At 36.7% G+C, this 27,334-nt stretch overlaps 1 protein-coding gene across 1 annotated transcript in view; it reads right to left on the bottom strand.

Annotated features, from left to right (window-relative positions):
* SPEN (spen family transcriptional repressor) overlaps window positions 1-27,334 on the bottom strand; it is a 71,885-nt gene that overhangs the window by 36,686 nt on the left and 7,865 nt on the right. Inside the window, exons 2-3 of the mRNA XM_028511453.2 lie at window positions 14,204-14,524; window positions 10,649-11,125 (exon numbers count right to left, since the gene is read on the bottom strand). Coding sequence (XP_028367254.1) covers window positions 10,649-11,125; window positions 14,204-14,524 — 798 coding nt within the window. The remainder of the gene's footprint in view (window positions 1-10,648; window positions 11,126-14,203; window positions 14,525-27,334) is intronic.

Genomic DNA, 27,334 nt, shown 5'->3' with positions numbered 1-27,334 from the left:
TACTGCAGCCTTCACCAAACCAACAAGTAAATTTGAACTTTTGGTTTTGCCTTTTTCCAATTTAACTTCGGTGCTGATTTATCTCCTTCCCATCCAGAATAAAAAGTTTTCTATCTTCCATTTACAAACTCTCTATTAAGGAAGTTGCAGACCCAAGAGGTTCTAAGGGCAACGAACTCCCTACCAGGAAGTCTAAAGCCATCTACTATTTAGTGAACTTGTTTGTTTATTAATAACTTCAAATTACTAAGAAACTCCAGCCTAAAATCCTTCTGCTTGAACAACTCTGCATTTCTTGCCGGAGGAAACAAACAAAAAGCTACAGTCCAAATGGCTCTAACAATCAAGACACAGAACATTCACGAGGCTAGTCTGACCCTCCACCATCGACAATTAACATTCAAGAATCATAGAAGTCCCCAGTTTTGGTTATAGAAATTATGTCTAGAAGCCAGATGTCTATTAAATGCTTGTCTTATTCTAATTCCAACATCAGAATCCAAGTCTATGTTACTACACTCATGTTAAACCTCTATCAAAGTATTGGCCATCACTTAGAAATTACCTTCAGATCAAGGTGGGTTTTTTTTTTTTTATTAAAAAAATTACACTAAGATAATTTAATTTTTTTCTCAGGGATTAAACTAATTTATTTAGGGGTTTAGAGATTAAAGTTTTTCAACAGCTAAGACATTCCCTTGGCCACTCTGGAAACCAACATGCATTTTAGCTTAATACCAAATAAAGAGGGAACGTGGAGGTCGTTCAGGCTATACCTTAGGCTTAGGAGTCCCAAAGGACCTTTTCCATTAATCTAGAATTTCAAAGAGAAGAGTCTTGAGAATTAAAATAATAAAAATAACAGATTCTAGTCTTCTTTATACTAAATGAAAAACACTAAAATAGATGTACAAATTACTTCATGACATCGTATCTTGATAGAGCTTGGTTCTAGAACAGTGCATGTTGTCCAATAGAAATTTAATAGAAACCAAAAATGTAATTAAAAAATTTTAAATAGCCACACTTTAACAAGTAAAAAAAAAAAAGGTAACTTTTACTGTTTTTATTAAATGTAATATACTCAAAAATATAGGGTCTGGCAAAAATAATGCCCTTTTTAAATTACAAAATCATAAACATGTAATTCTGTAATATAACAATATCACACTCAAGCATTTTAGTGCAATGTTCAAATTAAAACTATAAATTATTATACCCACATTATTACCCTAACAACCACACTCATGCAGGCCTTACTTCTGCTGGACCCTGTATTTCAACATGTAGCCAACATAAAATATTTTTGCTACCTCTTCAAAATTCAGTATATTTTTAAAAACAGTTCTATGGCGCGGACTGGGAACCAAAGTGGCCCAGGTTCAATTCCCAGCCAGGGTACATTCCTGGGTTGCAGGCAATAACCCCCCAGCAACCGCACATTGATATCTCTCTCTCTCTCTCTCTCTCTCCCCCACCTCCCCTCCCTCCCTTCCCTCTCTAAAAATAAATAAATAAAATCTTTAAAAAAAAAAACAAAAAACAGTTCTACTGAAATATAATTTCACACCATAAAACTGACTCATGTAAGAGTATATAATTAATGATTGTAGTATATTCATGGAGTTACACTATCATCACCATAATGTCATTGTAGTACATCCACGTCACCCCAGAAAGAAAAACCTCAAACCTATCAGCAGTCACCACTCTCTATTCTCTTCCAGACCCAGCCCTAGACAACCAGTAATCTACTTTCTGTCTCTATAAATTTACCTGTTATGGAGAGTTCATATGTATAGAATCGTATAATATGTGGACTTCTGTCCTGACTTTTTTCATTTAGCATGTTTTTTTAAAGATTTGATTTATTTATTTTCAGAGAGAGGAAAAGAGAGGGAGAAAAAGAAACATTGATTGGTTGCCTGTTGCATGCCCCCAACCAGTGACCAGGCCTGCAGCCCCCTCGGCGTGTGCCCTGACTGGGAATCAAACCACCAAACTTTTGCTCAGAAAGACGATGCCCAACCCACTGAGCCACGCCACTCAGAGCAAACTTAGCATGTTTTTGAGGTTCATCCATGTTATAGAATGGGTCTGTACTAGTACACAAACTAGGCAAATTTCTAGTGCCTGATTAGCCACATGTGGCTAGTGCATTCAGTACTGGGTAACCTAGTTCTAGAACCAAAAAGCTCCCCAATAAACAAGCATATCATCCTTTAAATAACAGACCATGTTAAAGCCACTACAATGCTTAAAGAGATGCCATTTACACCCTGGCCAGGTGGCTCAGATGGCTGGAGTGTTGTTCTGTGCAACAAAAGGTTGTAGGTTCAATTCCCAGTCCGGGCATGCACAGGAGGGAATTGGTTGGTTTCTCTCTCTTCCTCTCTCTCTAAAACCAATTTTTTAAAATGTCATTTATAGCCCTGGCCGGTGTGGCTCAGTGGATTGATTGCCTGCCTGCAAACCAAAGGGTCGCTGGTTTGATTCCCTGTTAAGGCACATGCCTGAGCTGCGGGCCAGGCCCCGGGTAAAGGGGCACATGGGAGGCAACCACACATTGATGTCTCTCTCCCTCTCTTTCTCCCTTCCCTTCCCTTCTCTCTAAAAAATAAAGAAATAAAATCTTTAAGAAAAATGTCATTTATGAGAGGTAATATTTTATAGAGGTTTACCATATTTAAAAATAATGGTTATAGCATATATAAAAACCATTATGAAAACTAATGTCAAGGTGTTATCTTGATAAAGTTACATATATTTCTCATTACACTGTAATTCCAGCTAGCTCTAACAAGTCAGCAAAATGATTCCTACAAGCATAAATTTCCACTTTAAAAGTACAGAAGAGCACTGGCTAGTGTGCCTCAGTGGACTAAGCACCAGCCTGTGAACTGAAAGGTCGTCAACTCCCACTCAGGGCACATGCCTGGGTTGTGAGCCAGGTCCCTGGGTGGGGGCGTATAAGAGGCAACTAACTAATGTTTTTCTTGCACATTGATGTTCCTCCCTTGCTTTCTCCCTCCCTTTCCCTTTCTCTGAAAATAAGTAAGATCTTAAAAAAAAAGTACAGAGGAATTAACAAAAAAAACTGAAACATATTTCCAGGATACTTATACGTTAAACTTTAAAAACTATCTTTGCTGATAATTTAAAAACTAAACAAAAAGCCCACTATCTCTTGCTTGGGATTATATCAAAGTTAAAAAGGAACTTTAATTTAATGTCATTAAGAAAAACTCAAATGGTTATTAGCTAAGCCAAATTCTAAATATGTCCAACCCTATATATGTCCTAGCTCCCTATTTTATGGAGCTATATATAATGTTTTCCCACCTAATTCTAAGAATATATTTTACTACCCTCATCTTAGTGTACATGTCTAATCTTTTTTATATCAAGAGAAGTTTTTAGAGCCCTGGATGGTGTAGCTCATTAGATTGAGTGCAGGACTGCAAACCAGAGGATTGCTGGTTTGATTCCTGGTCAGGGCACATGCCTGGGTTATGGGCCAGATCCCCAGTGGGGGGCATGCAAGAGGCAACTGCACATTAATGTTTCTCTCCGTCTCTTTCTCCCTCCCTTCCCCTCTGTCTAAAAATAAATAAAATCTTAAAAAATAAAATGAGAACACCACATTTTCCTTTATTTCTGTGCATGGATGATCCCTTGTCTAGGACAAAACTATAACATGGTTTCTAAGAATGACCAAAGAAATTCTCCAAGTAAAAACCCAAAAAGATAAAAGAACAACATTACCCAAACTGCTGAGTCAACTTTCACCCCAAGTAAAAAATACTACATAGGTTTCGATCTCATTCCAAAAGTTTAAAACATAAGCAAGGCTATGGGAATTTACCCTTTCTATATAACCCTGGCATCCAGAAAGACAAAACATAAATGTACTTTTTACTTGTGGCTTTAATATTTCTTCATGACTTCTGAGTGTTCTCTTACCAGGTATTAAGGCCATGTTTAATCACTTAACCCCCTTATTTCTCAAAGAGGCAAACTGAGAAAGAGGCTCTTTATGCACAAAGTAGCCACAACATTAAAAATTTGTAATTGAAGCACACTACTGTTTTTTTTTTAATTGTCACCCAAGGATAGTTTTTACTAATTTGAAAGAGAAAGGAGGATGGAGAGAGAGAGATGCATTGATGTGAGAGAGAAGCACCCATCAGTTGCCTCTCATATGCACCTCCAACTGGGATCAGACCCGCAACCTAGGTATATGCCCTGACCAGGAATTGAACCAAAACCTTTTGGTGCAAGGAGTTGATGCTCTAAGCAACTGAGCCATCTGGCCAGGAAGAGGTGTTTGTTTGTTTGTTTGTTTGTTTGTTTTCAAGAGTTTGCTTCCAAGGCAAACAAATGTAATTTGGCATAACATTTTTTATTTTAAAATTTGTTCTTTAGGCTTTAATCTGAATTACTTTTTTAACTTTTGAAGCAACATTTTAAAAAGTTACATTAGGATTTAATTAAAATTCAAAAGATACCAGGTCATGACTTTACTCTAAATCAATTTTCATTCCTTTCACCTATCAGTCAAACCAAAATAAACCCCAGCAGGACCCAAGTGTAAAGAACAAAAAGGGTATAAGAGAGACAGTTCTTTACTTCAAACAGACTAACTTAACTGCAATAAAAGCAAAGTTCCTGGGGAACTTTAGTAATTAATTAATAAAATAAAATTTTAGTCAAATTCTTTATTATCAAATGCAAACCATGTTGTGACAAACCCAACCAGCTGTATGGCAGAAGCTGTTTTTCAAGCATTCATTAGGTACTGAAGGGCAAAAGACAAAAAATGGTAAGGGAGTAATAATGGAAAGACGTACTGAACATGAGAATTCACATTAGCTTCTAGTCTTCAGCTCCCTAATGTGTCTGAAATGCCCCCCTCCTAGAAACAAACCCGGTTAACTGGCAGCCACTTCCAGCTGCTCCTCCCTGTAGCCTGCCCAGTCACGGCGCAGAAGCCCAGGCAAAAACTCTGGCAGAATAAGCAAGCCTCTGGGAGGTGGCAAGCAGCCAAATCAAACTGGATGATTCCAGTTTAGGCTGGTTTGAGTCACAAATAAGCAGTTCCTAGCTTTCTCCACAATATTTAGACACACTGGCTGCCCAGGCAGCATACAATGAGCTCTCCTCATTTGCTTTCAGAGCTAAGTCCACCTTGTTCTCATTTCCCTAGCAGCAGAGGAGCTTAAATGAAAGCAAGCTCCTAATACAGAGTAAACATGGGTGAGCCCAGCACTTGTTTCCAAAACTGACTACCTATTACCTATAACCCTAACACTGACAGCACCTACACCTCTGGCAAGCCTTACTGAAATGCTGTAATACTTGACACACACACACAAAAAAAGGAAAACCAGAAAGGAAACTGATCTATTTTCAGATCTCTGAAGTTAAGCCCACCAGAGCAATTAGAAGCAAACACTTCTATTTTCCATATTTAGAACAAAAGCTTGTCTGGCTAATATGACCCCAAAGGACAGAAGGTTATGTATAGCTTATTGCCCGATAACAAACTACACAGCAGCCTAGAAAGGAATGTGTTTTAAAAATGTGGGCTCTTCAAATGATCTCTTCAGTTTGCTTGCTACTACTAATAGGAAGGGAAAAAATATTACTAATAACATTTAAAATATATATGTGTACATATTTTAATGTTTGGTGTACTTCTCTCTAAAGCATGCTGTTGAACAGTTATTCCATGCTCCTAAACAGGACCAAAACTGCATTAAGGAGGGAATGAGCAAATGCTTACTTGGAGGGACAGAAACAGGTACTTAATAAGATACTCAAAGGGAGGTAAAACTTAGTGTGTATTTTAAATCTAATAGTTTTCTCCAGGATTGCATATACACTGATATGATGCCTGCTGTTTTCTTTTTTCCATCAACCCTGTCCATCTGAGTAGGTAACTTTTAAAAAACTTAGGTACCAATATTTCAGGAAAGAAAGTAGTTATTCATACAGTCAATAAATCACTAGTTGGCTTTTCCTGAATTTTGCCACACATAAGAGTTGCAAATTTCGAGATAAAAACTTCATTTAGTAGCCGGAAAGGTTGAGAACAATGAATACATTTTATTCATAATACTAATTTTCAGCAAGACATTCTCCTTTTTTAAGTTTCAGGAAATTTCAAGTATCTAAAAATAAAACTGAGGGAGGACAAAATTTTATAAACAGGCAGAGAATAGCTATAAAATTAAAAAATAAACCAGCTATTATATGGTATTTTACTCAGGTTTAAAATAAGTGCAAATATTTTCATTTTAAATGAAAATGAGGGGCAAAAGATAAAGAAATATCCCTCCTAAGAATATTACCCTTGACTTTGACTTCTTAAAGGCTTAAGCAGATCTTCACTGTTCTTCCTTGAGAGTCCTCTGAATGCTCCCCAAACAAAGACTTCACTTGTTATCCCCCAAAATCAATAAACATCTAATCATTGTTTCTCACATTTTAGTTTGCTTAATTTATATTTTCGGTGGTCTCTAAGCACAGGTATCTTCTCTTTACACACTCAGAGTACCAAAAAAATCCCATTTCAACTTAAGTGATTCATCTCAAACTGATAGGCATAAACAGAGTAGCAAAGTGGGAAAAGATTGGTATTATGTAATAAAACCAATTTAACTAATTTCTACTCTCACTTCAATCCTATGCAGCTACAAACAGAAGAGCCAGGAGGAAAAAAAAAAGTCATGGTTTCTAACCACCACTTTACCAAACATGGTTTAATTTCACTTATGTAATTTTTCTGACATTAAAAGGCATTATTTTAGTTGTTCAACTTTCTTCTGATTAAAAACAAATGCAAACTATTTTGTCCCCACAAAATCTATCTAATGAGGAAGCACCGTGCAATAAAATTTTATCTCCAGCTGGATCCAGAAATTATCTGTCTATTCATTATTATAAATCACTGTTAATGATAAAAGTTCAGACAAATGTGTTTTTATGATTAAACATTGTATTAATCACCAAAGAAACCCCACTAATTATTAATTCATTTAACATTTTAAGAAACTTTTACTTCACATACATAAACTGTTGCCATGTCTGACAGTTTCATAGCAAATTATATTGCCAGTTAATAAAATAAGCATTCCACCCTGCTGGTGTGGCTCAGTGGACTGAACGCCAGCCTGTGAACCAGAGGATCGCTGGTTCGATTCTCAGTCAGAGCACATGCCTGGGTTGCAGGCCAGGTCCCCAATTGGGGGCATGCAAGATGCAACCAATAGATGCTTCTCTTTCATACATCAATGTTTCCCTCCCTCTCTTTCTCCCTCTTCCCCTCTCTCTAAAAAATAAATAAAATTTTAAAAAATAAAAAACTACTTTGAGATTCTAGAAAAGTTTATGAATTACTTTAACTTCAACAAATTCTTCAGTTCCTTTGGCCTGTATTAAAAAAAATTCTTACAACATGATTTGGGGGAGGAGGGAAATCCAATAATAGAAAACTACAGAAATAAAGTAAATTGAATTTCAATTAAAGGCTTTTAAAATAAATGCTTTTGTGAAATTTATGTATTCAAATTTTTCTGTTGAAAGGAAAAGTGACTCCCTAAATGACCATGACAGAGAGAGAGAGAGACAGAGAGACAGAGAGAGACAATACAGCAGCACAGGGCGGCATATCTAAAGTTTACACCACGAATCCCCCGTTCTCACCAGTCAAATACTGTGAATAGTTTTGCAGAAACAGTAGGTGTACCATTTATAAGGACTTCACAACTAGATTGCCATTAATCCCATGTTTACTCATTTGAAATGCACTGCTAGGATTCTATTCATCAAAGCTGTAACAATTAAGGGAGGTGGAGGGTGATTAAATTACCAGTCAGTCATGCAGAGAGAACAGAAACTTGTTTCTATAGTCAAAACCAAGCTATATATTGTCTACCATAAGATGTTAATTTTAAGTATTTTTAAAGGACTTCAGAATGTCAATTTCACAATCATAAAGTTTTAAAGACTACAAAAGTACCTTATTATTTCCAAAAGGATATTGAACATTCTGAATCTATGTGACATCTCAAAATATTATACTTTAAAATCAATATAATTATAGAGGAAAAGAGGACATCTGATAAAACAGAGGCTGAACCCAGGGATAATGGACATGCTCTGAACACCAAAGGATGTTTATTTCTGTGCACTCGCTTCAATCCCAAGATAATGGCCAAATCTTTTAGCTATTAACATCAATTTTCCTTTCTTCTTCCTGTTAACTAAGAATTCTATCTCAGTATTTCAACTGTTTGTTGAACGTGTACTCTAAAGACAAACAATACATTGGCTCTGCAGTGAGCAAAGGAATACCCGGTCCTGTTAGTTGTTATAGGGCAGTATTGAAAAGCCCATCATTAAAGTCTATCCTGGTTTTCCTAAGTTAACATAATTGGATTCTTAATACAATGTCCCACTTGTCCCTAGTTAGGCACTCTCACAGTCCAAGTTTTCCTTCTCCAAGCTACTGAAATAGCCTCCTAACCAGAATCTCTGTTTTTCCTATTCTAAGTCACCAGGTTCCTTTCATAAAGCACAGGTCTCGACAAACTTATCTCCCTTCTCAAAACCCCTCAACAGTTCATCTGCGCATAAAGAATAACACTCAAAATCATTAGTGTGGTTAAGTCATCCTAAATTATCTACTATTCTCAAAACATTCTTCCACCCACTTACATCTCTTCAAGTTGTTCCTTCCACCCACTATGTTCCCATGGCTAGCCTAAAACTCCTTTCTTTCTGTTAAAGTCCTGCATATCCTTCAGAGCTCTACATCATAAAAATTTCCAGACCTAAGTGTAAATCAGGCAGCTGACACAAGAGGAAATACCCTCTATGACTGTAATGTAGTCCCCATGTAGATTTTGTAAGCTCATCCTGTCTTTGCCTTTGTAGCAGTTACCTTTCTGACTGTAAGAGTCACACAACTATTCTTTCATACAGGCACATCCAACTCATCATATCACTTCTGGGTTCATACTTTTGAGCCTACAACGCTAAGGACCAAATCCCAAAACACTGTAACTTCTCCAAGTACAATGCCATCCTGAAGGCTGTGTATGTTTTTCCTCTAATTTCAACACCCCCACAATCAGTTAGCTTTGCAGTAAGTTTTGATCCAATGGAATGCAGTGGCATCCCTTTAATGAGGTAGATTTGGGGGAAATGACTAAAACTAAGTATCATAGACAATTCTACGTAGAAGAAAATGGGGCATAATAAGATTTTATTTATAATCACTTTGTAGAGTTCAAACGAAGCTTGTCAATCATTATCTCAACAATATACAAAATGAAATCAAGAGAAGTTAAGGATTTCTCATCTATGTCACAGAGTCACAAAGCTAGAGCCAGAACCTTAACTCTCCTGATTTCCTAAACTAAGTGCTTGCTTCATTATATGTCGCATCTTCAAAAATGCTTGAATTTTATCTAGATATACAGATGTATAAAATGTTTTCATTTATTATTTTGAATTATAACATTTAGGAGGCCTAAAGGGAGCCATTCATCAATTACATGATCATTTACTTTTCCTAAATTAACTTTAAGCAGGCAATATTAAAAGAGAAATATTAATCTGAGCATTTTTATAAGGTCAAATCATTTGTATCCTGTAAAATACACATCATTTAAAACTAGGATATTTAGGATTTGCAGGTTGAGTAACAGTGACTGGAAATGGGAAAGCTCAAAGGCAATCAACATCTTAAGTAGTAATTAATAATAGCTAGCAATTATTAAAGACAGTTATTTACTTAACATATATAGGTATCAAGCTAAGCACTTTACACACATTTTTTTCATTTTGATCTTCACAATAACTTTTCAAAGCACAGTTCTTCTAAAAGATGAGAAAGCTGAGGCCCAGGCGGCTTAAATAACTTGTCCAAGATTGTAACAGTCATATACTATACCACCTACCTAGATCTGCGATTTCAAATCCAGTATACCTAATCTCTAAGCTATCTCCCGTTAAGATTACCTGTATTATTTTCCATCTTTAAAATAAAACACCTTTGTAAAAAAATTCCCAGCTAATGAAATCAGCTTACTCAGCCTTAGGTAACAACTTGCATTTAAAGAAAGCTTTTCTACTTGAATTTATAAATTGGCTATAGCCCTGATGTTAAAATTAGTTAAAATGTATCCTTAAGTTGATTTAGTCATTGATAATGTGTCAACAATATTACTTCGCCAATACACTTTTAACAAAACAGATATTACAAATTTTGAACCAGAATTAACAGAAGTTAGTATTATACACCTAGAAAATTAACAACTTAAAAAAATACCACATTTTCAGTGGCACAAAATCTGCTTCACACAGCTAAAGTCACCACTTTTCTTCCTTTTTGACAATTTTAATATTTAGCATCCAGAGGATAAAACAGTATTTGCAAATCATCACTCAGCCTTGGGCACTTCACAGAATAGTTCATTCAATCACCACACACTAATCAGTTTCTTTACTCATTATATACATGATCCAAGATTACTCTTTTAAAAATATTACTATGCTAAAACCCGTAGCACCGATCATCAAGAATTTGTGACAATTTATTCAACAGCTTGTCTATTATAACAAAAGGCTGTTAACCTACCTGTCACTGCTGGTACTACTGCTGCTGCTGATTGAATCGCTACTGGAGGATCTACTTCTAGAGCCGCTGCCGCTAGGGGACCTGGTGGGTCTAGACGCTTGGCTAGCCAGTCTCTGAGGAGACTGATTTCTAGACTGGGATGAATGTGGTGACCGACTCCTGCTGTGCTGGTAATTCCGCTCTGGCCTTCTGCCTCGTACCTCCCGGGTTATATCATCCCTGTAGATATCCCTGTGTACCACACTGGGCAGTGAAAACTGCTCCCGAGCCCTAGGTTCGTATCGGGGGTCATGAGCATCAAAACGGTTTGGACTTCGACTCCGAGAAGAATAATAGAGCCCATGTTGTAAAGTCCGCTCGCGAGGATCTCTATAGTAATCCTGCTCGTAATGTCTTGTCCGATCAAATCCTCCCGTCCCCCGTTCATGGTGTCCATAGGCACTATGTTCATAAGCACGCTCCCTGTTATCTGAAGCCCTGCATTTTAGGAAGGGGAAAAATATTTAATCAATCAGACAAGGGCAGGCAAAACTAAAAGCAAGTCATGCAAACATTCACTTCAGCATTGTCTGTCTCTGCAACTAACTGATCATGTTCTAAACAGCATTAACCTGCTTAGTAAGCAAACACTAACAACTTTAACATTTTACTTGACCCCAAAACTTACTTTCACAGCTGGGCAATCAATGTTTTATTGTATTTTGGGCTTTCATGACTAGTGTTCTGCAAGTCACTTTTTATTAGGGATTTTGTGGTTTATATACAGAAATGTGCATACGCCATATCTTCATTTTTAAATTTAATGGAACAAGAAGAGACTATCATTTCAATATGAAAGTTTTCTATACTTTCATCTCATTAAAATATATACAAAGCTTTTATTTACTTTGCAAATTTATTTTAGGCAAAATTGCCATGATACGTTTTAACACAGTCATGAAAACCCTATAATGAGTATGCCCCATCTGTAGGAGGGCATTTTTCAAAGAAGTCCAGAAAAAAACTTTAAATGTAACTTCTTCTCATTAACCTTTGACTTCTTTGGGTAATTACAAAAATTACTACATTGTGTAAATTGCTGTGCCCAAGCAATCACATTAAGTAATAAAAATGGAATCTTAAAGAAAAAAAAACCCACTTAGGATTATCAAAATACTGGGTCACCACATGCTATTTTATGGTAAATTTGACTAATTAAAGAATAAAGGTTATTTTATCTCCTTGTGCTATCAAATTCCACATAATTTTGAAAATGCCTATTCCATGATAGTTTATTACTATATGTACTTAATGGTTACAGGAAATATGTTGACTTAGCATTTAGCCATACTAAAGTTGCCTATGGTGAAATTATTCAACTTTGGGAACTGTAAAATTCCCTAAGGTTGCTATTAGCAATGGCTTAACTTTAATTTTTTTCCATAGGCCATATCGGTCAACCTAAGAGTACAAAAATTATTGCATGTACAATTACACACATGCAATGAAGTGTTAGTATTTAAAACTAAGTCAAATCCTATAAAGAATCTTATTTTCTCTACTTTTGTAGGAAACCAGAACTCATTTCCTGAGTCCCTAAAAGATCATCACTTGAATTTCAACTTAAGGTTAAGTTTCTTCTCAACATTATCTTTGGAACTCTTCTATCTAAAGAGATTAAGGAATTATGAAAGATACAGAAGAACTGGAATCTCTCCAATAAAGAATATCTGGCAAAAACCTTACAATACTATGTCCCCAACACATGCCTAGATTACGAACCTCTCCACTAATCTTCATTTTCACCCACCATTTCACTTAGTGGCAAACGTACCTTCTTGTGCTGTTTTTGTTTTCTGCAGCTATTATCAAAAGCAACTGGCATGGCAAAAAATTTCAATAATAATATCTTTCCTACTTAAATATATTAAATTACTTTCTCCTTTTTTATTCACTACATTCATGGAATTTGATTGATGTCTAAAAAACAAGAGGGTTTCCTTGAAACTTAAGAGAAAATTTCATAATTCTATTAGCACCCTATCAAATATTAATCAGTGAAAACTCTTATTAATGATATAACAGAAGCAATAGGCAATAATAGTTCTAGGAGAATTATTACTACAACTGATATTTTAAAAATACGCAAAGTTCTTATCCATTAAGAAGATACAGAAGGCAGGCACAAGAGCTAGCAGAGCTGAAATCTAATAGCTATTCTTTGATTCATCTATTAGTACTAAATACTTCTAAAGTTAGTGGGGGGAAAAGAGAGTTTGACGTGGGTTAGGAGAGGGGCTAATATACACAGGTCAGGACATACCAACCTTTTCCAAGTGTGGAAACACGACCTATAATCCCAATTAAATCTAGGGAGAGAATTGTGAACATAACTTCCCCAATTTTGGCCCCTCTTATGGGGGTAATCCACCTTCTTAATGGGCAAGGGTGTCAAATGATATTTAGATGAACCACAGGGAAAAAAAAAATCTTAGTGATCAGATAAAATAATTCCACTGGAAGCAAGTAGTCCCAGACAAACTGTAACTCTCAAACCCCCAGACTTCTTTCTTGAGATAGTAGACAATTATAAATTGATCCACATTCATAAAAACTTCCAGCCCTAAGTATGAATCAGGCAGCTGACAGAAGAGGAAATATCCTCTATGATTCCACCAATTGAGGAAGGCACAGTTGCTCGCCAACAAGTTCATCTTTGTAGCCATCCAGAACAGTCCATTTTGATTGCTGTATCCACAACTGATCGTCACCATGAGTTCAAAGCTAAAGTACCTTTAATTGGGCAGCAACTTGCTTAAGAAAGGAGATAGGTAATCCTCTTCTCCTGGGCTAATGGAATCTTGACTGCATGACATCCCATACATTCCAGAAATTAGGAAAGAATGGCTATATTCCAGATTTAGGAACGTTCATCACCTCAAATTTTCCCCATTCCATCAGGAAGTGTAATTCCAACATGGAAACGGTGTAGATCCAAAGCGGGAAAATCAAACACTGCCTTCATTCTTCTTCCTCCAAGTATACATTTCCAGGTTAAAGTATTGTTTGTAGAATCCAAGGGGTGGAATTACGGTCTGCTAGGTTTTATGGTGACAATCCAATTCATTTGTACACTTCATATAATGAAAGTTGAGAAGCAGATATTAACTTCTAAAAGAATCTGTAGGCTCTAATATTCCAGAAATATTCCATATAGTATAACCACAAAATCTGTAGCCAAATAGCTCCATCAGGTAAAAGGGATATATCCAACATCATCCAAGAGAAGAAATAATTAATTCTAGAAGACAGGTAACTCCAAAACTGATGCTGCCATACAAAATCTTCCACCACTTTTTAGCTCAGGAGTAGATATCCAACCAGCTGCAGGAAATATCCTCTATGATTCCATAAGATACCAGCCACTGGGATAGAAATCACTTCCGTTTCCAACCCAAAATAGGAAACATTGAGAATGCCCAAAACTTTAAATCCATCTGGGGCCCCTATATATGAGTTTCTGTTTCTCACCATATCAAATACAAAATACCTGCCTACAGAAACCTTGGAACTTACCCATCAAGTCTCCGCTCATAACGTCCTTCTCGTGCATGAAGTGATGGTGGGGGGCCGTAAGCAGGCCCTCCACCACCTCCTCTGAACCCAGAAACCTCTCTACTACGAGATGTTATGGAAACTGTATCATCCAATCCCCGAGCAGCACTTGGAATGGTGCCTGGTTCATTATAATCCGTGCGTAGGTCTCTATCTCCCATTTTGTTAACCGAGTTGTGAGCTTTCTGTGCACTTTTGATGTCCACAAAATCCACAAAGGCAGCCACTCCTCCTTCAGATCCCCTTTTAGGGAGAATTTTGACACTTTCCACGCGGCCATATCTGGAAAAAATAAAGTCAACGTTATTGTTTCATGTCAATTAATTTCCCAAAAGTAGTTTTCTAAACTTTGATTCTTATTTTTAGATATTTACATTATGTATGTATGGGAGAAGGGTTACAAATTGACATTTGGCTTTTACACTCACATTTTTCTTTTTTCAAAGATTTTATTTATTTTTAGAGAGAGGAAAAAGGAGGGAGAAAGAAAGAGAAACATCAATTGGTAACCCCCAACTGGGGACCTGGCCCTCAACCTAGGCATGAGCCCTTGCCTGTAATAGAACTAGCAACCCTTTGGCTTCCAAGCCATTGCCCAATCCACTGAGCCATCCGCAAGCAGGGATGATTTTTTACTATTTAATTTTCTTTTCCAAGGGGTAAGAAAACTGCTAAAATTTGTAATTTAAGTGTAATTAAAATTGTTTTTCTTCCTTTTTTAATCTATTTTTTAAAGATTTTGTTTATTTACTTTTAGAGAGAGGGGAAGGGAGGGAGAAAGAAAGGCAGAGAAACATCAATGTGTGATAGCCTCTCAAGTACCCCCACTGGGGACCTGGCCCTGACTAGGAATCGAACCAGCAACCCTTTAGTTTGCAGGCCAGCACTCAATCCACTGAGCCACACCAGCCAAGGCTAAAATTGTTTTTCATGTTAATACATCTAAGAAAATCTTTTGATAAACCATATGTTCTCACTTTTATTCCAAAAAAACTGTTCAATAATGTATGTTAAGAAAAATTTTAGGGCACTTTTTTATTTTGAAGCATATATGTAACTAGGACGGAATAAAGGAATTCATGAAAATTCCACAGATTTCAGTAGGAGTTAGTGTACTTGCAATCTGGCCTTTTAGAAAGACAGGCACAGCACTTTTTAAATATGGCACTCTTAGTCCCTGACAACCGAGGGTCACGATTTCACATTTCCCCTGAAGAAGCTGACAACATTATCAGAGAGCAGAAATTTTCTTTTTATATCCACTAGTATAGTTGAAGTTATTACCTCTCACAGAAAATACACAATCATAAAATCCAGTTTCAAAAGGCAAAATTAACTAGAACAAAATTATTTGGTATAAATGAACTGATGAAAGGATCTTTTTAAATTCAGGAGGAAAATGACAGAAATTGAAATAGTTCTTTCCATACAAACACTAAAAAATACCTTCCAGTTTATCTGACAAAGGACTTGTATCTAGAATACAAGAAATCTTACAACTCAACATATTTTTTTTAAACAGGCAAAATACTTCACCAAAGACATACATGCAGATGGCAGAAAAAGCACGGGAAAGATGCTCAAAATCATTAGCTATTAGGAAAATGCAAATCAAAAACAAGATGACATAACACTTCACACCTACTAGGATGACTAGTATTTAAAGAAAAAAAAAAACAAAGAAAAGAACAAGTGTTGGCAACGATGTGGAGAAATTTGAAACCTTGTACATAGCTGGCAAAACTGTAAAATGGTACAGCTGCTGTGGAAAAGTTTGGCATTTGCTCAAAAAGTTAAGCACAGAATTAACATGTGACTCAACAATTCTAATTGTAGGCATATACCCAAAAGAAATGGAAACTGGGGCTCAAACACATATGTGTAACATCATGCTCACTGCAGCGTTATTCACAATTGCCAAAAGATGTAGATGCCAAGTGTCCATCAACAGATGAATAAACAAAATGTGGTGTATACATATTATAATGGAATATTATATTAAGACATAAAAAGAAATGAAGTTTTGATATATGCTGCAACATAGATAAACCTTGAAAACATCATACTAAATTTTAAAAAGCAGGACATAAAAGGATAGTTTATGATTTCACTTATGAAAGTTATCTACAACAGGAAAATTCGCAGACAGTAAGTAGAACATAGGTTTTACCAGGGGCTTGGGGTAGGAAGAAATGAGGAATTACTGCATAATGGGTAGAGATTTTCTGCATAAAAGGAAAAATATTCTAGGAATAGATAGTAGTGATGGTTATATAAACATTGTGAATATACTTAATGCCAATGAGTTATACACTTAAAATGGTTAAAATAAATTTTATACTATGTACAGTTTACCACATACATACATAAAAGGCTTATCACTAAATCCAAGGTTATGTAAATTTTTCTTCTATTAAAAAAAAGAACCCTACCCTGGCTGTTGTGGCTCAGTGGGTAGAACGCAGGCCTGTGAACCAAAATGTTGTCAATTTGATTCCCAGTCAAGGCACATGTCTGGGTTGTGGGCCAAGTCCCTAGATGGGGGTGTGTGAGAGGCATGGATAGATGTTTCTCTCTCACACACTGATGTTTCTCTACCTTTCTCCCTCCCTTCCCCCTGATAAATAAATAAATAAAACCCCTAAAGATAAAAAATAAAAGTTTTTCAAGAAAGTAACATAAAGCTAAGAAATTGTGCTTGATTGCTACAAGCTTCAGTAATATAACAATCTAATAGGTCTACCTTCATAAACAATTAAAAGTACTAAATTGTTTTCTGCTGGGCCAAAAATCTTCACCATCAAAAAGATTAAATTGATCAAAGTACACTGTATGGTATTCTTCTACATTTTAAAAAGAGAATTTAGAAATTACATAAAATAATGTAATACGGTTTGCTGAAAGGTCTTGTCTCCTTCCAACATTTGACAATTTATGTAATAAGCACTGACCATCAAACAGCAATTCCTTACAGAATATAATTTCAGAGTGTTAATGGCTTCCAATTTTATATTTGAGAACAATGTGCTATAGTGGAGTAAAAGCATGAGAGTGTGAGAAAAGAGACTAAAGTTCTGATCCTGACTCAACAATAAATTATATGGTTTTTATATGTTCTAGACACTTGATGAATATCAAGGACCAAAACGATAATCCCTAATCTCACAGAATTTATTTACAACTTCTTTAAAGATTTTATTTATTTTGAGTAAAAGGGGAAAGGAAGGTAACAGAAAGAAAGAGAAACATCAATCTGTGAAAGATACATCAATTGGCTGCCTCTCGCACACCCCCAGCTGGGACCTGGCCCCCAAACCCAGGCATGTGCTCTAACCAGGAATCAAACTACCTTTAGGTTCATAGGCCTGTGCTCAATGTACCAAGCCATACCCCAGGGCTTTTTACCATTTTTAAAAATGTTTTTTCTTGATTTTTTTTTTTTTTGGAGACAGAGAAAGAGGAAGGCCAGGGGGAACGGGGGGGGGGGGGGGCGGAATTTGTTGTTCCACTTATTGATGCATTCATTGGTTGCTTCCTGTATGTGCCACAACTGGAGATTGAACCCACAACCTTGGCATGTGATACTCCAATCAACAGCCACCCGCTAGGTAAAAAGAAAATTCCTCCTATTCTACACTGTTTCCATCAACCCAGGAAAATCACTCCATAATTTCCAAAGCAACACTAATTACATAAAGCTAAAGATCACTAAGTATGCTAAAAACCCAATGAATTCTCTCAATACCCTTTCTTTTGATAAGGCACTGCATTCAACCATTACTATCTGGGTTATAAGTAAGAATGCGATAATTAATTTTAACCCTAGCTTCTGCAACTGATCCTACTAATAAGCAACAGCAAATAATAGCCACACACTTAGTTGTACACAGTCCCTTCTAGCAAAGAATCTTCCAGTCATTCCTGAAATGTAATAGGTCCACTCCACTGATGAGATAATACATTCAAATTCTGCAGCTAGTCCTGCTTTGCCCCATTAACTCCTAGAGTTTAAAGATCACATCTGAGTCTTTTACGATTACTGCTTTATTTCCAGGTGAAGATATCTGTTCTAAATATCAACACTGTCCTACTATTCCAGACAGAGATAGAGGGTTGTAAATAGCCTCTTACAAGAGGCATGCAATTAAACTAGACACCCACTTTCCAAAAACCACCTATTTAATCGAACTACCAATGGCTTTCTGTATTGCCCACATTTCTAACCTTTATCCCACCATAGCCAAGCCATTCCTTATTAAAAAGCAAATGATCAGCCCTGACTGGTGTGGCTCGGTGGATTGAGCACTGGACTGTGAACCCAAGAGTCATTGGTTTGACTCCCAGTCAGGGCACGTGCCTGGATTGTGGGCCAGGTCCCCAGTGTGGGCCACGGGAGAGGCAACCACACATTAATGTTCCTCTTCTTCCCTTCCCCTCTCTAAAAATAAACAGACAATATCTTAAAATAAATAAGTAAAAAGCAAATGTACAGTAAGTATGGCTAGACAGAAAGTGAAGCCCTGGAGGAGTTGCTCAGTTGGTTGGAGTGTTACCCCGTACACCAAAATGTTGTGGGTTTAATTCCCAATCAGGGCACATACCTAGGTTGCAGGTTTGATCCCCAGTAGCCACATGTACTGGAGGCAACTGGGAGAAAACTGATCAATGTTTCACTCTATCTTTCTCCCCGTCTCTCTAAAATCAATGAACATATATACCCTCAGGTGAGAATTTAAGATATTTTTTTAAAACAAGGAAAGAAAGTGAAGAGCAAGTGAACATGCCTTCCTTAAGGGATAATATTGATCTCTTGATCAACATTAAAGCTTGATCAGGATGCCTATAATAGCAGAGAAAATAACTGTTTGTGTTTGTTTTTTATATTACAAAAAGATTGAAAATCATTCCACTTTGGAACTCTTATGGTTGGTCATAAACATATCCGTTACAACCACCAAACTATCTGGAATTAATGCAGTAACATCAACACTTACATCACCTTTTTGTACAAAGATGTTTTATTAAGAAATTACTGCCCTGGCTGGCGTAGCTCAGTGGATTGAGCACGGGCTGCGAACCCAAAGCGTCGCAGGTTCGATTCCCAGTCAGGGCACATGCCTGGGTTGCAGGCCATTGCCCCCAGCAACCGTACATTGATGTGTCTCCCCCCCCCCCCTCTCTCCCTCTCTCTCTCTCTCTCTCTCTCTCTCTCTGTCTCCTTCCCTTCCCTCTCTAAAAATAAATAAATAAAATCTTAAAAAAAAAAAAAAAAAGAAATTACTAATGGCCCTGGCTGGCATAACTCAGTGGATTGAGTGCGGGCTGCGGACCAAAGCATCACAGGTTCAATTCCCAGTCAGGGTACATGCCTGGGTTGCAGGCCATGACCCCCAGCAATCGCACATTGATGTTTCTCTCTCTCTCTCTCCCTTCCCTCTCTAAAAATAAATAAATAAAATCTAAAAAAAAATTACTAATGTATAAATCAACCTTAATTTTATTTTTATACCAGTTACTAGAAATACTTCAAGTTTGCTAAAAGACAGAATCAAACACTTACATTGCAAAACTCCTCACAATTTGGACATGACCAAATAAGATGGTGATACTTGTATTAGTCATATGCCTCAATACAACTGTCAAAATGTTAAAAACAAACGTAAACCTTCAGTTTTAACAATTATCTAGAATAGTAGTTTCAACATTTTTCACCTCATGGCACACACAAACTTATTACTAAAATTCTGCAGCAGACTAAAAAATGTTTTTTGCCAACCTGACCAAAAAAAAAATAGGTATAATTTTGATTCATTCACAGTGGGTGGCTATTGTTGTGTTAACTGTTGTCACTTTTTAATTTGACAACCTAAGGAAGGGGAAAGAGGTCAGTGCCCCTGACTAAATAAGTCAGATACTGCATGCTTTAAAAATTCTTATGGTATACCAGTTGATAATCGTTGGCCCAGAATGACAAAGATAAATACAAAATTTAAAGTGTCAGCATGACAATGATAAATTAAAAGTTAACAGTTTTATTCTATCCAAAGACAAATATCAAAAATTAATATAAACCCACAAAAAACAGGGGAGAAATATCTGCAAATTATATAATAAGGAACTCTTACAACTCAACAATGAAAAAGACATAATGCAATTTTAAAATAAGCAAAGTAGGTAAAAACATATTTCTCCAAAGAAGACATACAGACAGCTAATAAGCCTAGGAAAATTTGCTCAACAACTTGTCTTCAGGGAAACACAAACCAAAACCACAACGAGATTCCACTTACACATCCACTAGGGCAGCTAAAATAAAAAAGATAGTAAGTGATGATGAGGATAAGGGAAAATCTAAACCCTAACACATTGCTGGTGAGATTGTAAAATGGTATAGCCACTTTGGAAAACAGTTAAGCAGTTCCTCAAAATGCTAAACTTAGAATTACCTCATAACCTAGCAACTCCAACTCCTGGATATATTACCCAAGAGAAGTGAAAATGTATGTCCACATAAAAACAGGTACAGAAATGTTCATAGTAGTATTCATAATAGCCAGAACTGGAAACCATCAAAATATCCAACTGATGAGTGGATTTTAAAACATGTCCATACAATGGAGTTGTTCAGCAATTTTAAAAAATGAAGTTCTAATACATACTATACAACATGGATGAAAACATTATGCTAAGTGAAAGCAGTCAGTCACATATTGTGTAATTCTCTAAGAATGAAAGGTTCAAAGCAGGCGAATTCACAGAAAAGGAAGTAAATTACTGGCTGCTAAAGGCTGGGGAGAAGGGAGAAAGGAGAGCTAATGGGTGTGGGGTTTCGTTCTGCAGTGATGAAAATGTTCTGAAATTAGTGGTGATGGTTGCAAAACTCTGTGACTATACTAAAAACACCTGAATCGTACACCTTAAAAGGATGAGTTTTATGCCATGTAAATTATATTTCAATAAAAGGGTTATTAAAAGAAAGGGACAAAACAGTACATGTCACTGTCCTTTAGTACAAAAGATTTTATATCTCCTTTAGTCATAAGCATCTACAGTATCTCAATATAAATCAACCATATGTCACATTTCTGCAACTGGGCACATTTGGAAGACATTTTCTATTTCAAGCATGCCTAACTGGGAGTAAGCCACTTATGACAGCCAAAATCTGCATCTTCATTTCATGGCAATACAGAATTCTCTCAAAAACTCTATCATGAAATAAACTTATGTATAAAGTGGATTTATAAACCATTCCTCTTCTAATCACTCTATCTTTTGACTAAGTACAAATAATTCCTAAAGATGACAAAAAAGAGCTAAAGCCAGCAAAAGGCAGTCAACCACAGAGCCCTAGTCTCATTTTAGAAAGCGCTAATACCCTGAGGTGTTTTCTAGGACAGGGATGAGGGGAGGCAGTACGGGAAAGGGGAGAAGAGGGACGATTTGTAGCGGCTTGCCCACTTCTCTGCTCCCTACAATGTGTGTATCAGTTGACTGCATACTCAGGGGTCTAAGAAAGACTACCAACCTGAGGTAAAATCTCTAAGTCATAAAGGAAAAGACCACATAAAAATTAGAGTTCTTAAGTAGCAAAATACAGTCAAAGGACAAATGGAAAAAACACTTGTAACACATGAAAATTAAACGATTTCCTAAATATACAAACAGTTCTTACAAATCACAGGAGACAAAGGCTAAACAAAAAACAAGCAAAATAACTGAATAGGAATTCTTTAGAAATACTGACATACTCGCAAATGGTAAACAAACACCTAAACTGCTCAATTACAGTTAAACTTTTGAAAATCTAAATTTTAAAAAAAGGTACCACATAACACAAAAACCTAAGTTTTAATAATATCTATTTAATAATAGTTAGCCAGAGTATAAGAAAATAGGCACTTCCACAATACTGTGTGCAGGAGTAATGTAAATTGGAGACACCTCTTAGAAAGACAATGTGCCCTGGCTGGTATAGCTCAGTGGATTGCGTGTGGGCCAGCAAACCAAAGGGTTGCTGGTTCAATTCCCAGTCAGGGCACATGCCTGGGTTGCAGGCCAGGTCCCCAGTTGGGGGCACATGAGGAGCAACCACACACTGATGTTTCTCTCCCTCTCTTTCTCCTTCCCTTCCCCTCTCTCAGATAGATAGATAGATAGATAGATAGATAACAATATAACTGTCACTAGTAAGAACTGAGACTATATCCTCGGCAATTCCATTTATAGGAATTTATCATATGTGTATAATTACATGTGTCTGTGAACAGTGTACAAGAATGCTCACTACAGCACTGCTTATTAACAGTAAAAAAACAAAGCAAGTGCCATTCCACTTTGTCTTATGAATTTGACTGCTCTAAGTGCCTAGTATAAGTAGAATCATACAATATTTGTCCTTTTGTGACTGCCTTATTTCATTTAGCTTAATGTCTTCAAGGTTCCTCCATGTTGTACCATACACCAGAAGTTCCTTTCTAAGGCTGAATGATACACCACTGTGTGTATTCTATTTATCATACACCTAATAAGGACATTCTGTTTACTCATTTATGGGTCATGGACAGTAGGGTTGCTTCCATCTTTTGGCTGTGAATAATGCTGCTACGGAACATAATTGATTTTTTATGTTAAAAAAACTACTTAGCTGCAGACACAACCTGAGAACAGCAGCTGCTTTTCCCATCAAACCAGGAACCTTCTTTCTCTATCACAGGACAATGGAGAGAACTAATTTCTTTAGACTTTTACCTACCCATGCCCGACAGAAAATAACCTAATAAGGGCAGACTCTAATTGTGTTAAGAATTGTTATCCTGCATTATTAAGGCTAAATAATGAGACTCAACTTCATATATGTCTCTATCAGACTCCATGTAGCTATTTCCTTTGAACCATCAGTTGACTTTTAAAATGGGTTTTAACTTTAACGGGATTTAAAGCCTTGCCCTGGCTGATGTGGTTCAGTGGCCTGAGTGCCAGCCTACCAAAGGGTCACCAGTTCCATTCTCAGTCAGGGCATATGCCTGGGTTGCGGGCCAGGTCCCCAGTAGGGGGCATGTGAGAGGCAGCCACACATTGATTATTTCTCTCCCTCTCTTCCTTCCTCCCTTCCCCTCTCTCTAAAAATAAACAAAATCTTTTTTTAAAAAAGTTGGGTCCACCTATATAACAGAAGTTAATATGTGTTATGACATTTAATTCTAACTATGGATGTGCTTGAAATTCATTTCATTGAAAGAATTCAAGTTGACTAAAAGGAACAACCTTAAATCTAAAGATTCCATGATTTCTAGGATGGAACAGGGGAAAGAGGAAGAATGTAAAAACAGAAAAAAAAAATACCCATGATAAAAGTAGTAGTTCTAGTCATGTAAATTTACAATAAGGAAAAGGCGGGGGGGGGGGGGGAGTCACAGGACATAACCTCTTTTGCATTTTCTAGTCTTAAAGTTTTTTAGTAATTTTAACTTTTTCACCTCAACCTTTGTATGTCAAAGCTAAAATTAGTACTTAAATATGCTGTTAGCATTCTATTCTTAACCTAAGAGTTTGTCTAAACCACTGGTGCTTAAGATTTTTATGCCACGGACCACTACAACAGTCCGGTAAAACCTATAAGCCCCTTGTCGGAATAAAATGAAATGCATGGAATTACAAAGAAAACCAATTATGTTGACAAGCAATTATCAAAATATTTAAAAATAGGTCCACTTATGAGCTCACAGGAAACACAGAATGCAAAAGGCAATGTTGATGTATACCACAGGACAAGAATATCATCAGCAAATCACATACTACAAGAAACTCTATAGTACAATCAAACTGGTTTCCAAAAAATTAAGTTGTAAGGAGAGAGATTAAAACCTATACATTAAAAAAGTCCAGGCTGAAGCTGGTGGAGCTCAGTGGATTGAGTGCAGGCCTGTGAACCAAAGGGTCCCGGTTCAATGCCCAGTCAGGGTACATGCCTGGGTTTCAGGCCAGGTCCCCAGTAGGGGGGGGGGGGGGTGCGAGAAGCAATCACACATTGATATCTTTCCCTCTGTTTCTCCATCTTTTCCCCCTCTCTAAAAACAAATAAAGAAAATATTTTTTTTAAAGTCCCAATGTCCTTTAATAAGTAAATAAACAAACTATGGTATCCTGGCTGCTGCTGCTGCTTACAAGACCTGCATTTCCTTCTTTCTCTTTTTTTTTCCTTAATTTTTTTAGAGGGAGAGAAACATAGGTGTGAAAGAGAAACACGGATCGGTTGACTCTCATATACTCCCTGACTGGGGACCAAACCCACAACACTTCTTTGAATTACTGGGCAATGCTCCAAATGAGCCACACCAGCCAGGGCCTGCCTACATTTCCTAAAATTTAACAAATTCTAACTTCAAATAGGTATGTTTCACTGTATGCAAATTATACCTCAATAAAAATTTTAAAATATATCACAATTAATATCTATGTATCTTATTTAGAGCCTGGGTTTAAAAAGAAAAGATTCTTAAAACAATTACAAACTTGAATAATGACTGGGTATTTGAAGTAGGGATATACCACAGTATTATACATCTTTAAATAGTGCTTCTCATCTAGTTTATGAATAAAATAAGATGTCTGGGATTTACTTCAAATAATACAAACTATACAAAACTCCAAGATTCTGGAGGTTGTGTCAAGGAATATGGGTCTTAATTCATCAAGGAACCCCTTGGTCGGGGGCCAAGAGTAATGTAGAAGGAAGGGAAAAACAAAAGTTAGGTGCTGCTACTATAGAAAACAGCATGGAAGCTCCTCAAAAAATTAGAAATAGAACTAACATATGATCCAGCAATGCCACTTCCGAGTATCCAAACAAAACAAAATTACTACTTTGAAAAAAATATATGCATTCCCTGTTCATTCATTGTAGCATTACTTACAAGAGCTAAGATATAAAAACCACCTAAGTGTTTATCTATTACTGAGGAATGGATAAAGATGTGATATATAGTGGAGTACTATTCAGCCATAAAAAGGAGGAAATCTTGCCATTTGTGAACACATGAATGGACCTTGAGGGCATTCATGTGTTCACTAAGTCAAATAAGTCAGACAGAGAAAAACAAATATATGATCTGACTTATATGTGAAACCTAAAAAAAAAAAGCAAGCTCCTACAACAGATCGGGGACAAGAGTGGGAGAAAGAAAGGGGGTTAAAAGATACAAACTTCCAGTTACACAGTAAACAAGTCATGGGGCTGTAACGTACAGCACAGTGACTGTAGTTAGTAATACTGTACTGTATATCTGGAAAGCTGCTGAAAGTAAATCTTACAAGTCTTCATTACAAGAAAAAAGATTTTTGTAACTATGTACGACGACGATGGATGTTTAACTAGACTTATTGTGGCAATCACTCTGCAATGTATATAAATATCAAGTCATTACAACTGAAGCTAATATAATGTTACATGTGAATTATAACTCAAGATAAAAAAATAAATTTTTAAAAAAGAGAAGAAGTAAGTTTGAGCTCAATAAGGTTTTGAAGAAGGTAGGGCCAGGACAAAATTCTGCTGAAATACCACACAAAGTGACTGAAATACAAATAAACGGAGCAATAATGATTCCTAATATTATTCCTAAGAAACGAACTCCCTTCTCACTAACCCTTCTTGTATGGGACTCAGTATATAATAAAGCTCACAATGGTCCAGTAATTAAGCTCACATCACAAGAATCAGTGGTAGAAGTACAACCAAAATTCAAATTTTAAGAGGGAGGTAGCTCTAATTTGCCTAAAAATGGCACCAGAGGCAGGTGATCATTCATCCAAAAGCTGTCTTCTATGAAAGAAAAAAATTAAAGGCAAATCACTTCTAGTCCCACCTTTCTTTCCTTGCCTGCTCCTCCCCACAAATGTTGGTTTCCAAATAAGAGTAGTTAAGAGGAAGGAGATTAGATACAGAAGCAGCAAGAGCAGTGTGTTCAGAAGTGACAGAGGTGGAGGAGGCAAAGTGGTTGGGATTTTAGCTACATTGAGAATGTAACTGATAGGGCAAATGAATAAATATACTGAGAATAATGGGAGTCAGGATTCTAAATCGGAAGGGATTTACAAACATAAAAATGGGGAAGTTATAGCCTTTATTGTATTGAAACATGTAAACCCAGAGTTTTGTAGTGTATGATACAGAAGTACACGTATTATGTATGTATGTTTACATGTGCACACACACATCAGCTTAGCTCTGTAGCAATGTGTAAAACTTAGCACCCAGATTTTGGTTTGTAAAGACCACCCTACACTAAAAGGAACCAGGACCTCTTAGAGAAACTGCTGATTCCAGAACTGGGGTGGGGAAAGCACATAATAAGCCTTTGTTGTGCCATAAATAAAGAAATGCTTAAAGAATGATGAGACATCAAAAGGGCAGAGTAGCCAGTTTGAAGCTCCCTCCCACTGGTTAAATCTAGGATGATTTACATTTCAAAATAAATAAGGTTTGGACTAAAGCCTACTGACAAAATAGAAATCATGAGATTTCTTATCCACAGTAGAATAAATGCAGAAGGAATCACAGTAAAAGACAATCATTTGTCAATAATAGACAAATCAGACAAGAGTTACCAGTGGATGCTACAGCTGATGGGTATAGGCTTGATGATAGAAGAGACTACCCATATAATATTAGAATGTCTTCCCATAAAATGCTAATAAAGTCAAAGGGGAAAAAGGTAAATACACTAACTTGACTCAGTGATCAAAGTTAACATCACCTGTAGTAGGAGGTACATACACTGTTTACATCCTTATATAATACTCTGAGATGGGCAAAGAATCACTTCTGTGGTATTCCTGCCAAGAATGCATGACCTGATCTAGTCACGAGGTAATACTAGACAGACACAGGTGGAGGGTCATCCTGCAGAATCAAACAGGACTGAGTGTTGGCCTGTGAACCAAAAGGTCACCAATTCAATTCCCAGTCAAGGCACACGCCTGGGTTGCAGGCCAGGTCCCCACTTGGAATGTGCAAGGAGCAACCAACTGATCTCTCTCTCACACATTGATGTTTCTCTCCCTCTCTTTCTCCCTTCCTTCTCCCTCCCT

Source organism: Phyllostomus discolor, chromosome 5, assembly GCF_004126475.2.
Source record: "Phyllostomus discolor isolate MPI-MPIP mPhyDis1 chromosome 5, mPhyDis1.pri.v3, whole genome shotgun sequence".
Classification (NCBI taxonomy): Eukaryota; Metazoa; Chordata; class Mammalia; order Chiroptera; family Phyllostomidae; genus Phyllostomus; species Phyllostomus discolor.
Note: the sequence above shows the minus strand (reverse complement) of the source record. Positions and strands in the feature narration are given on the sequence as shown.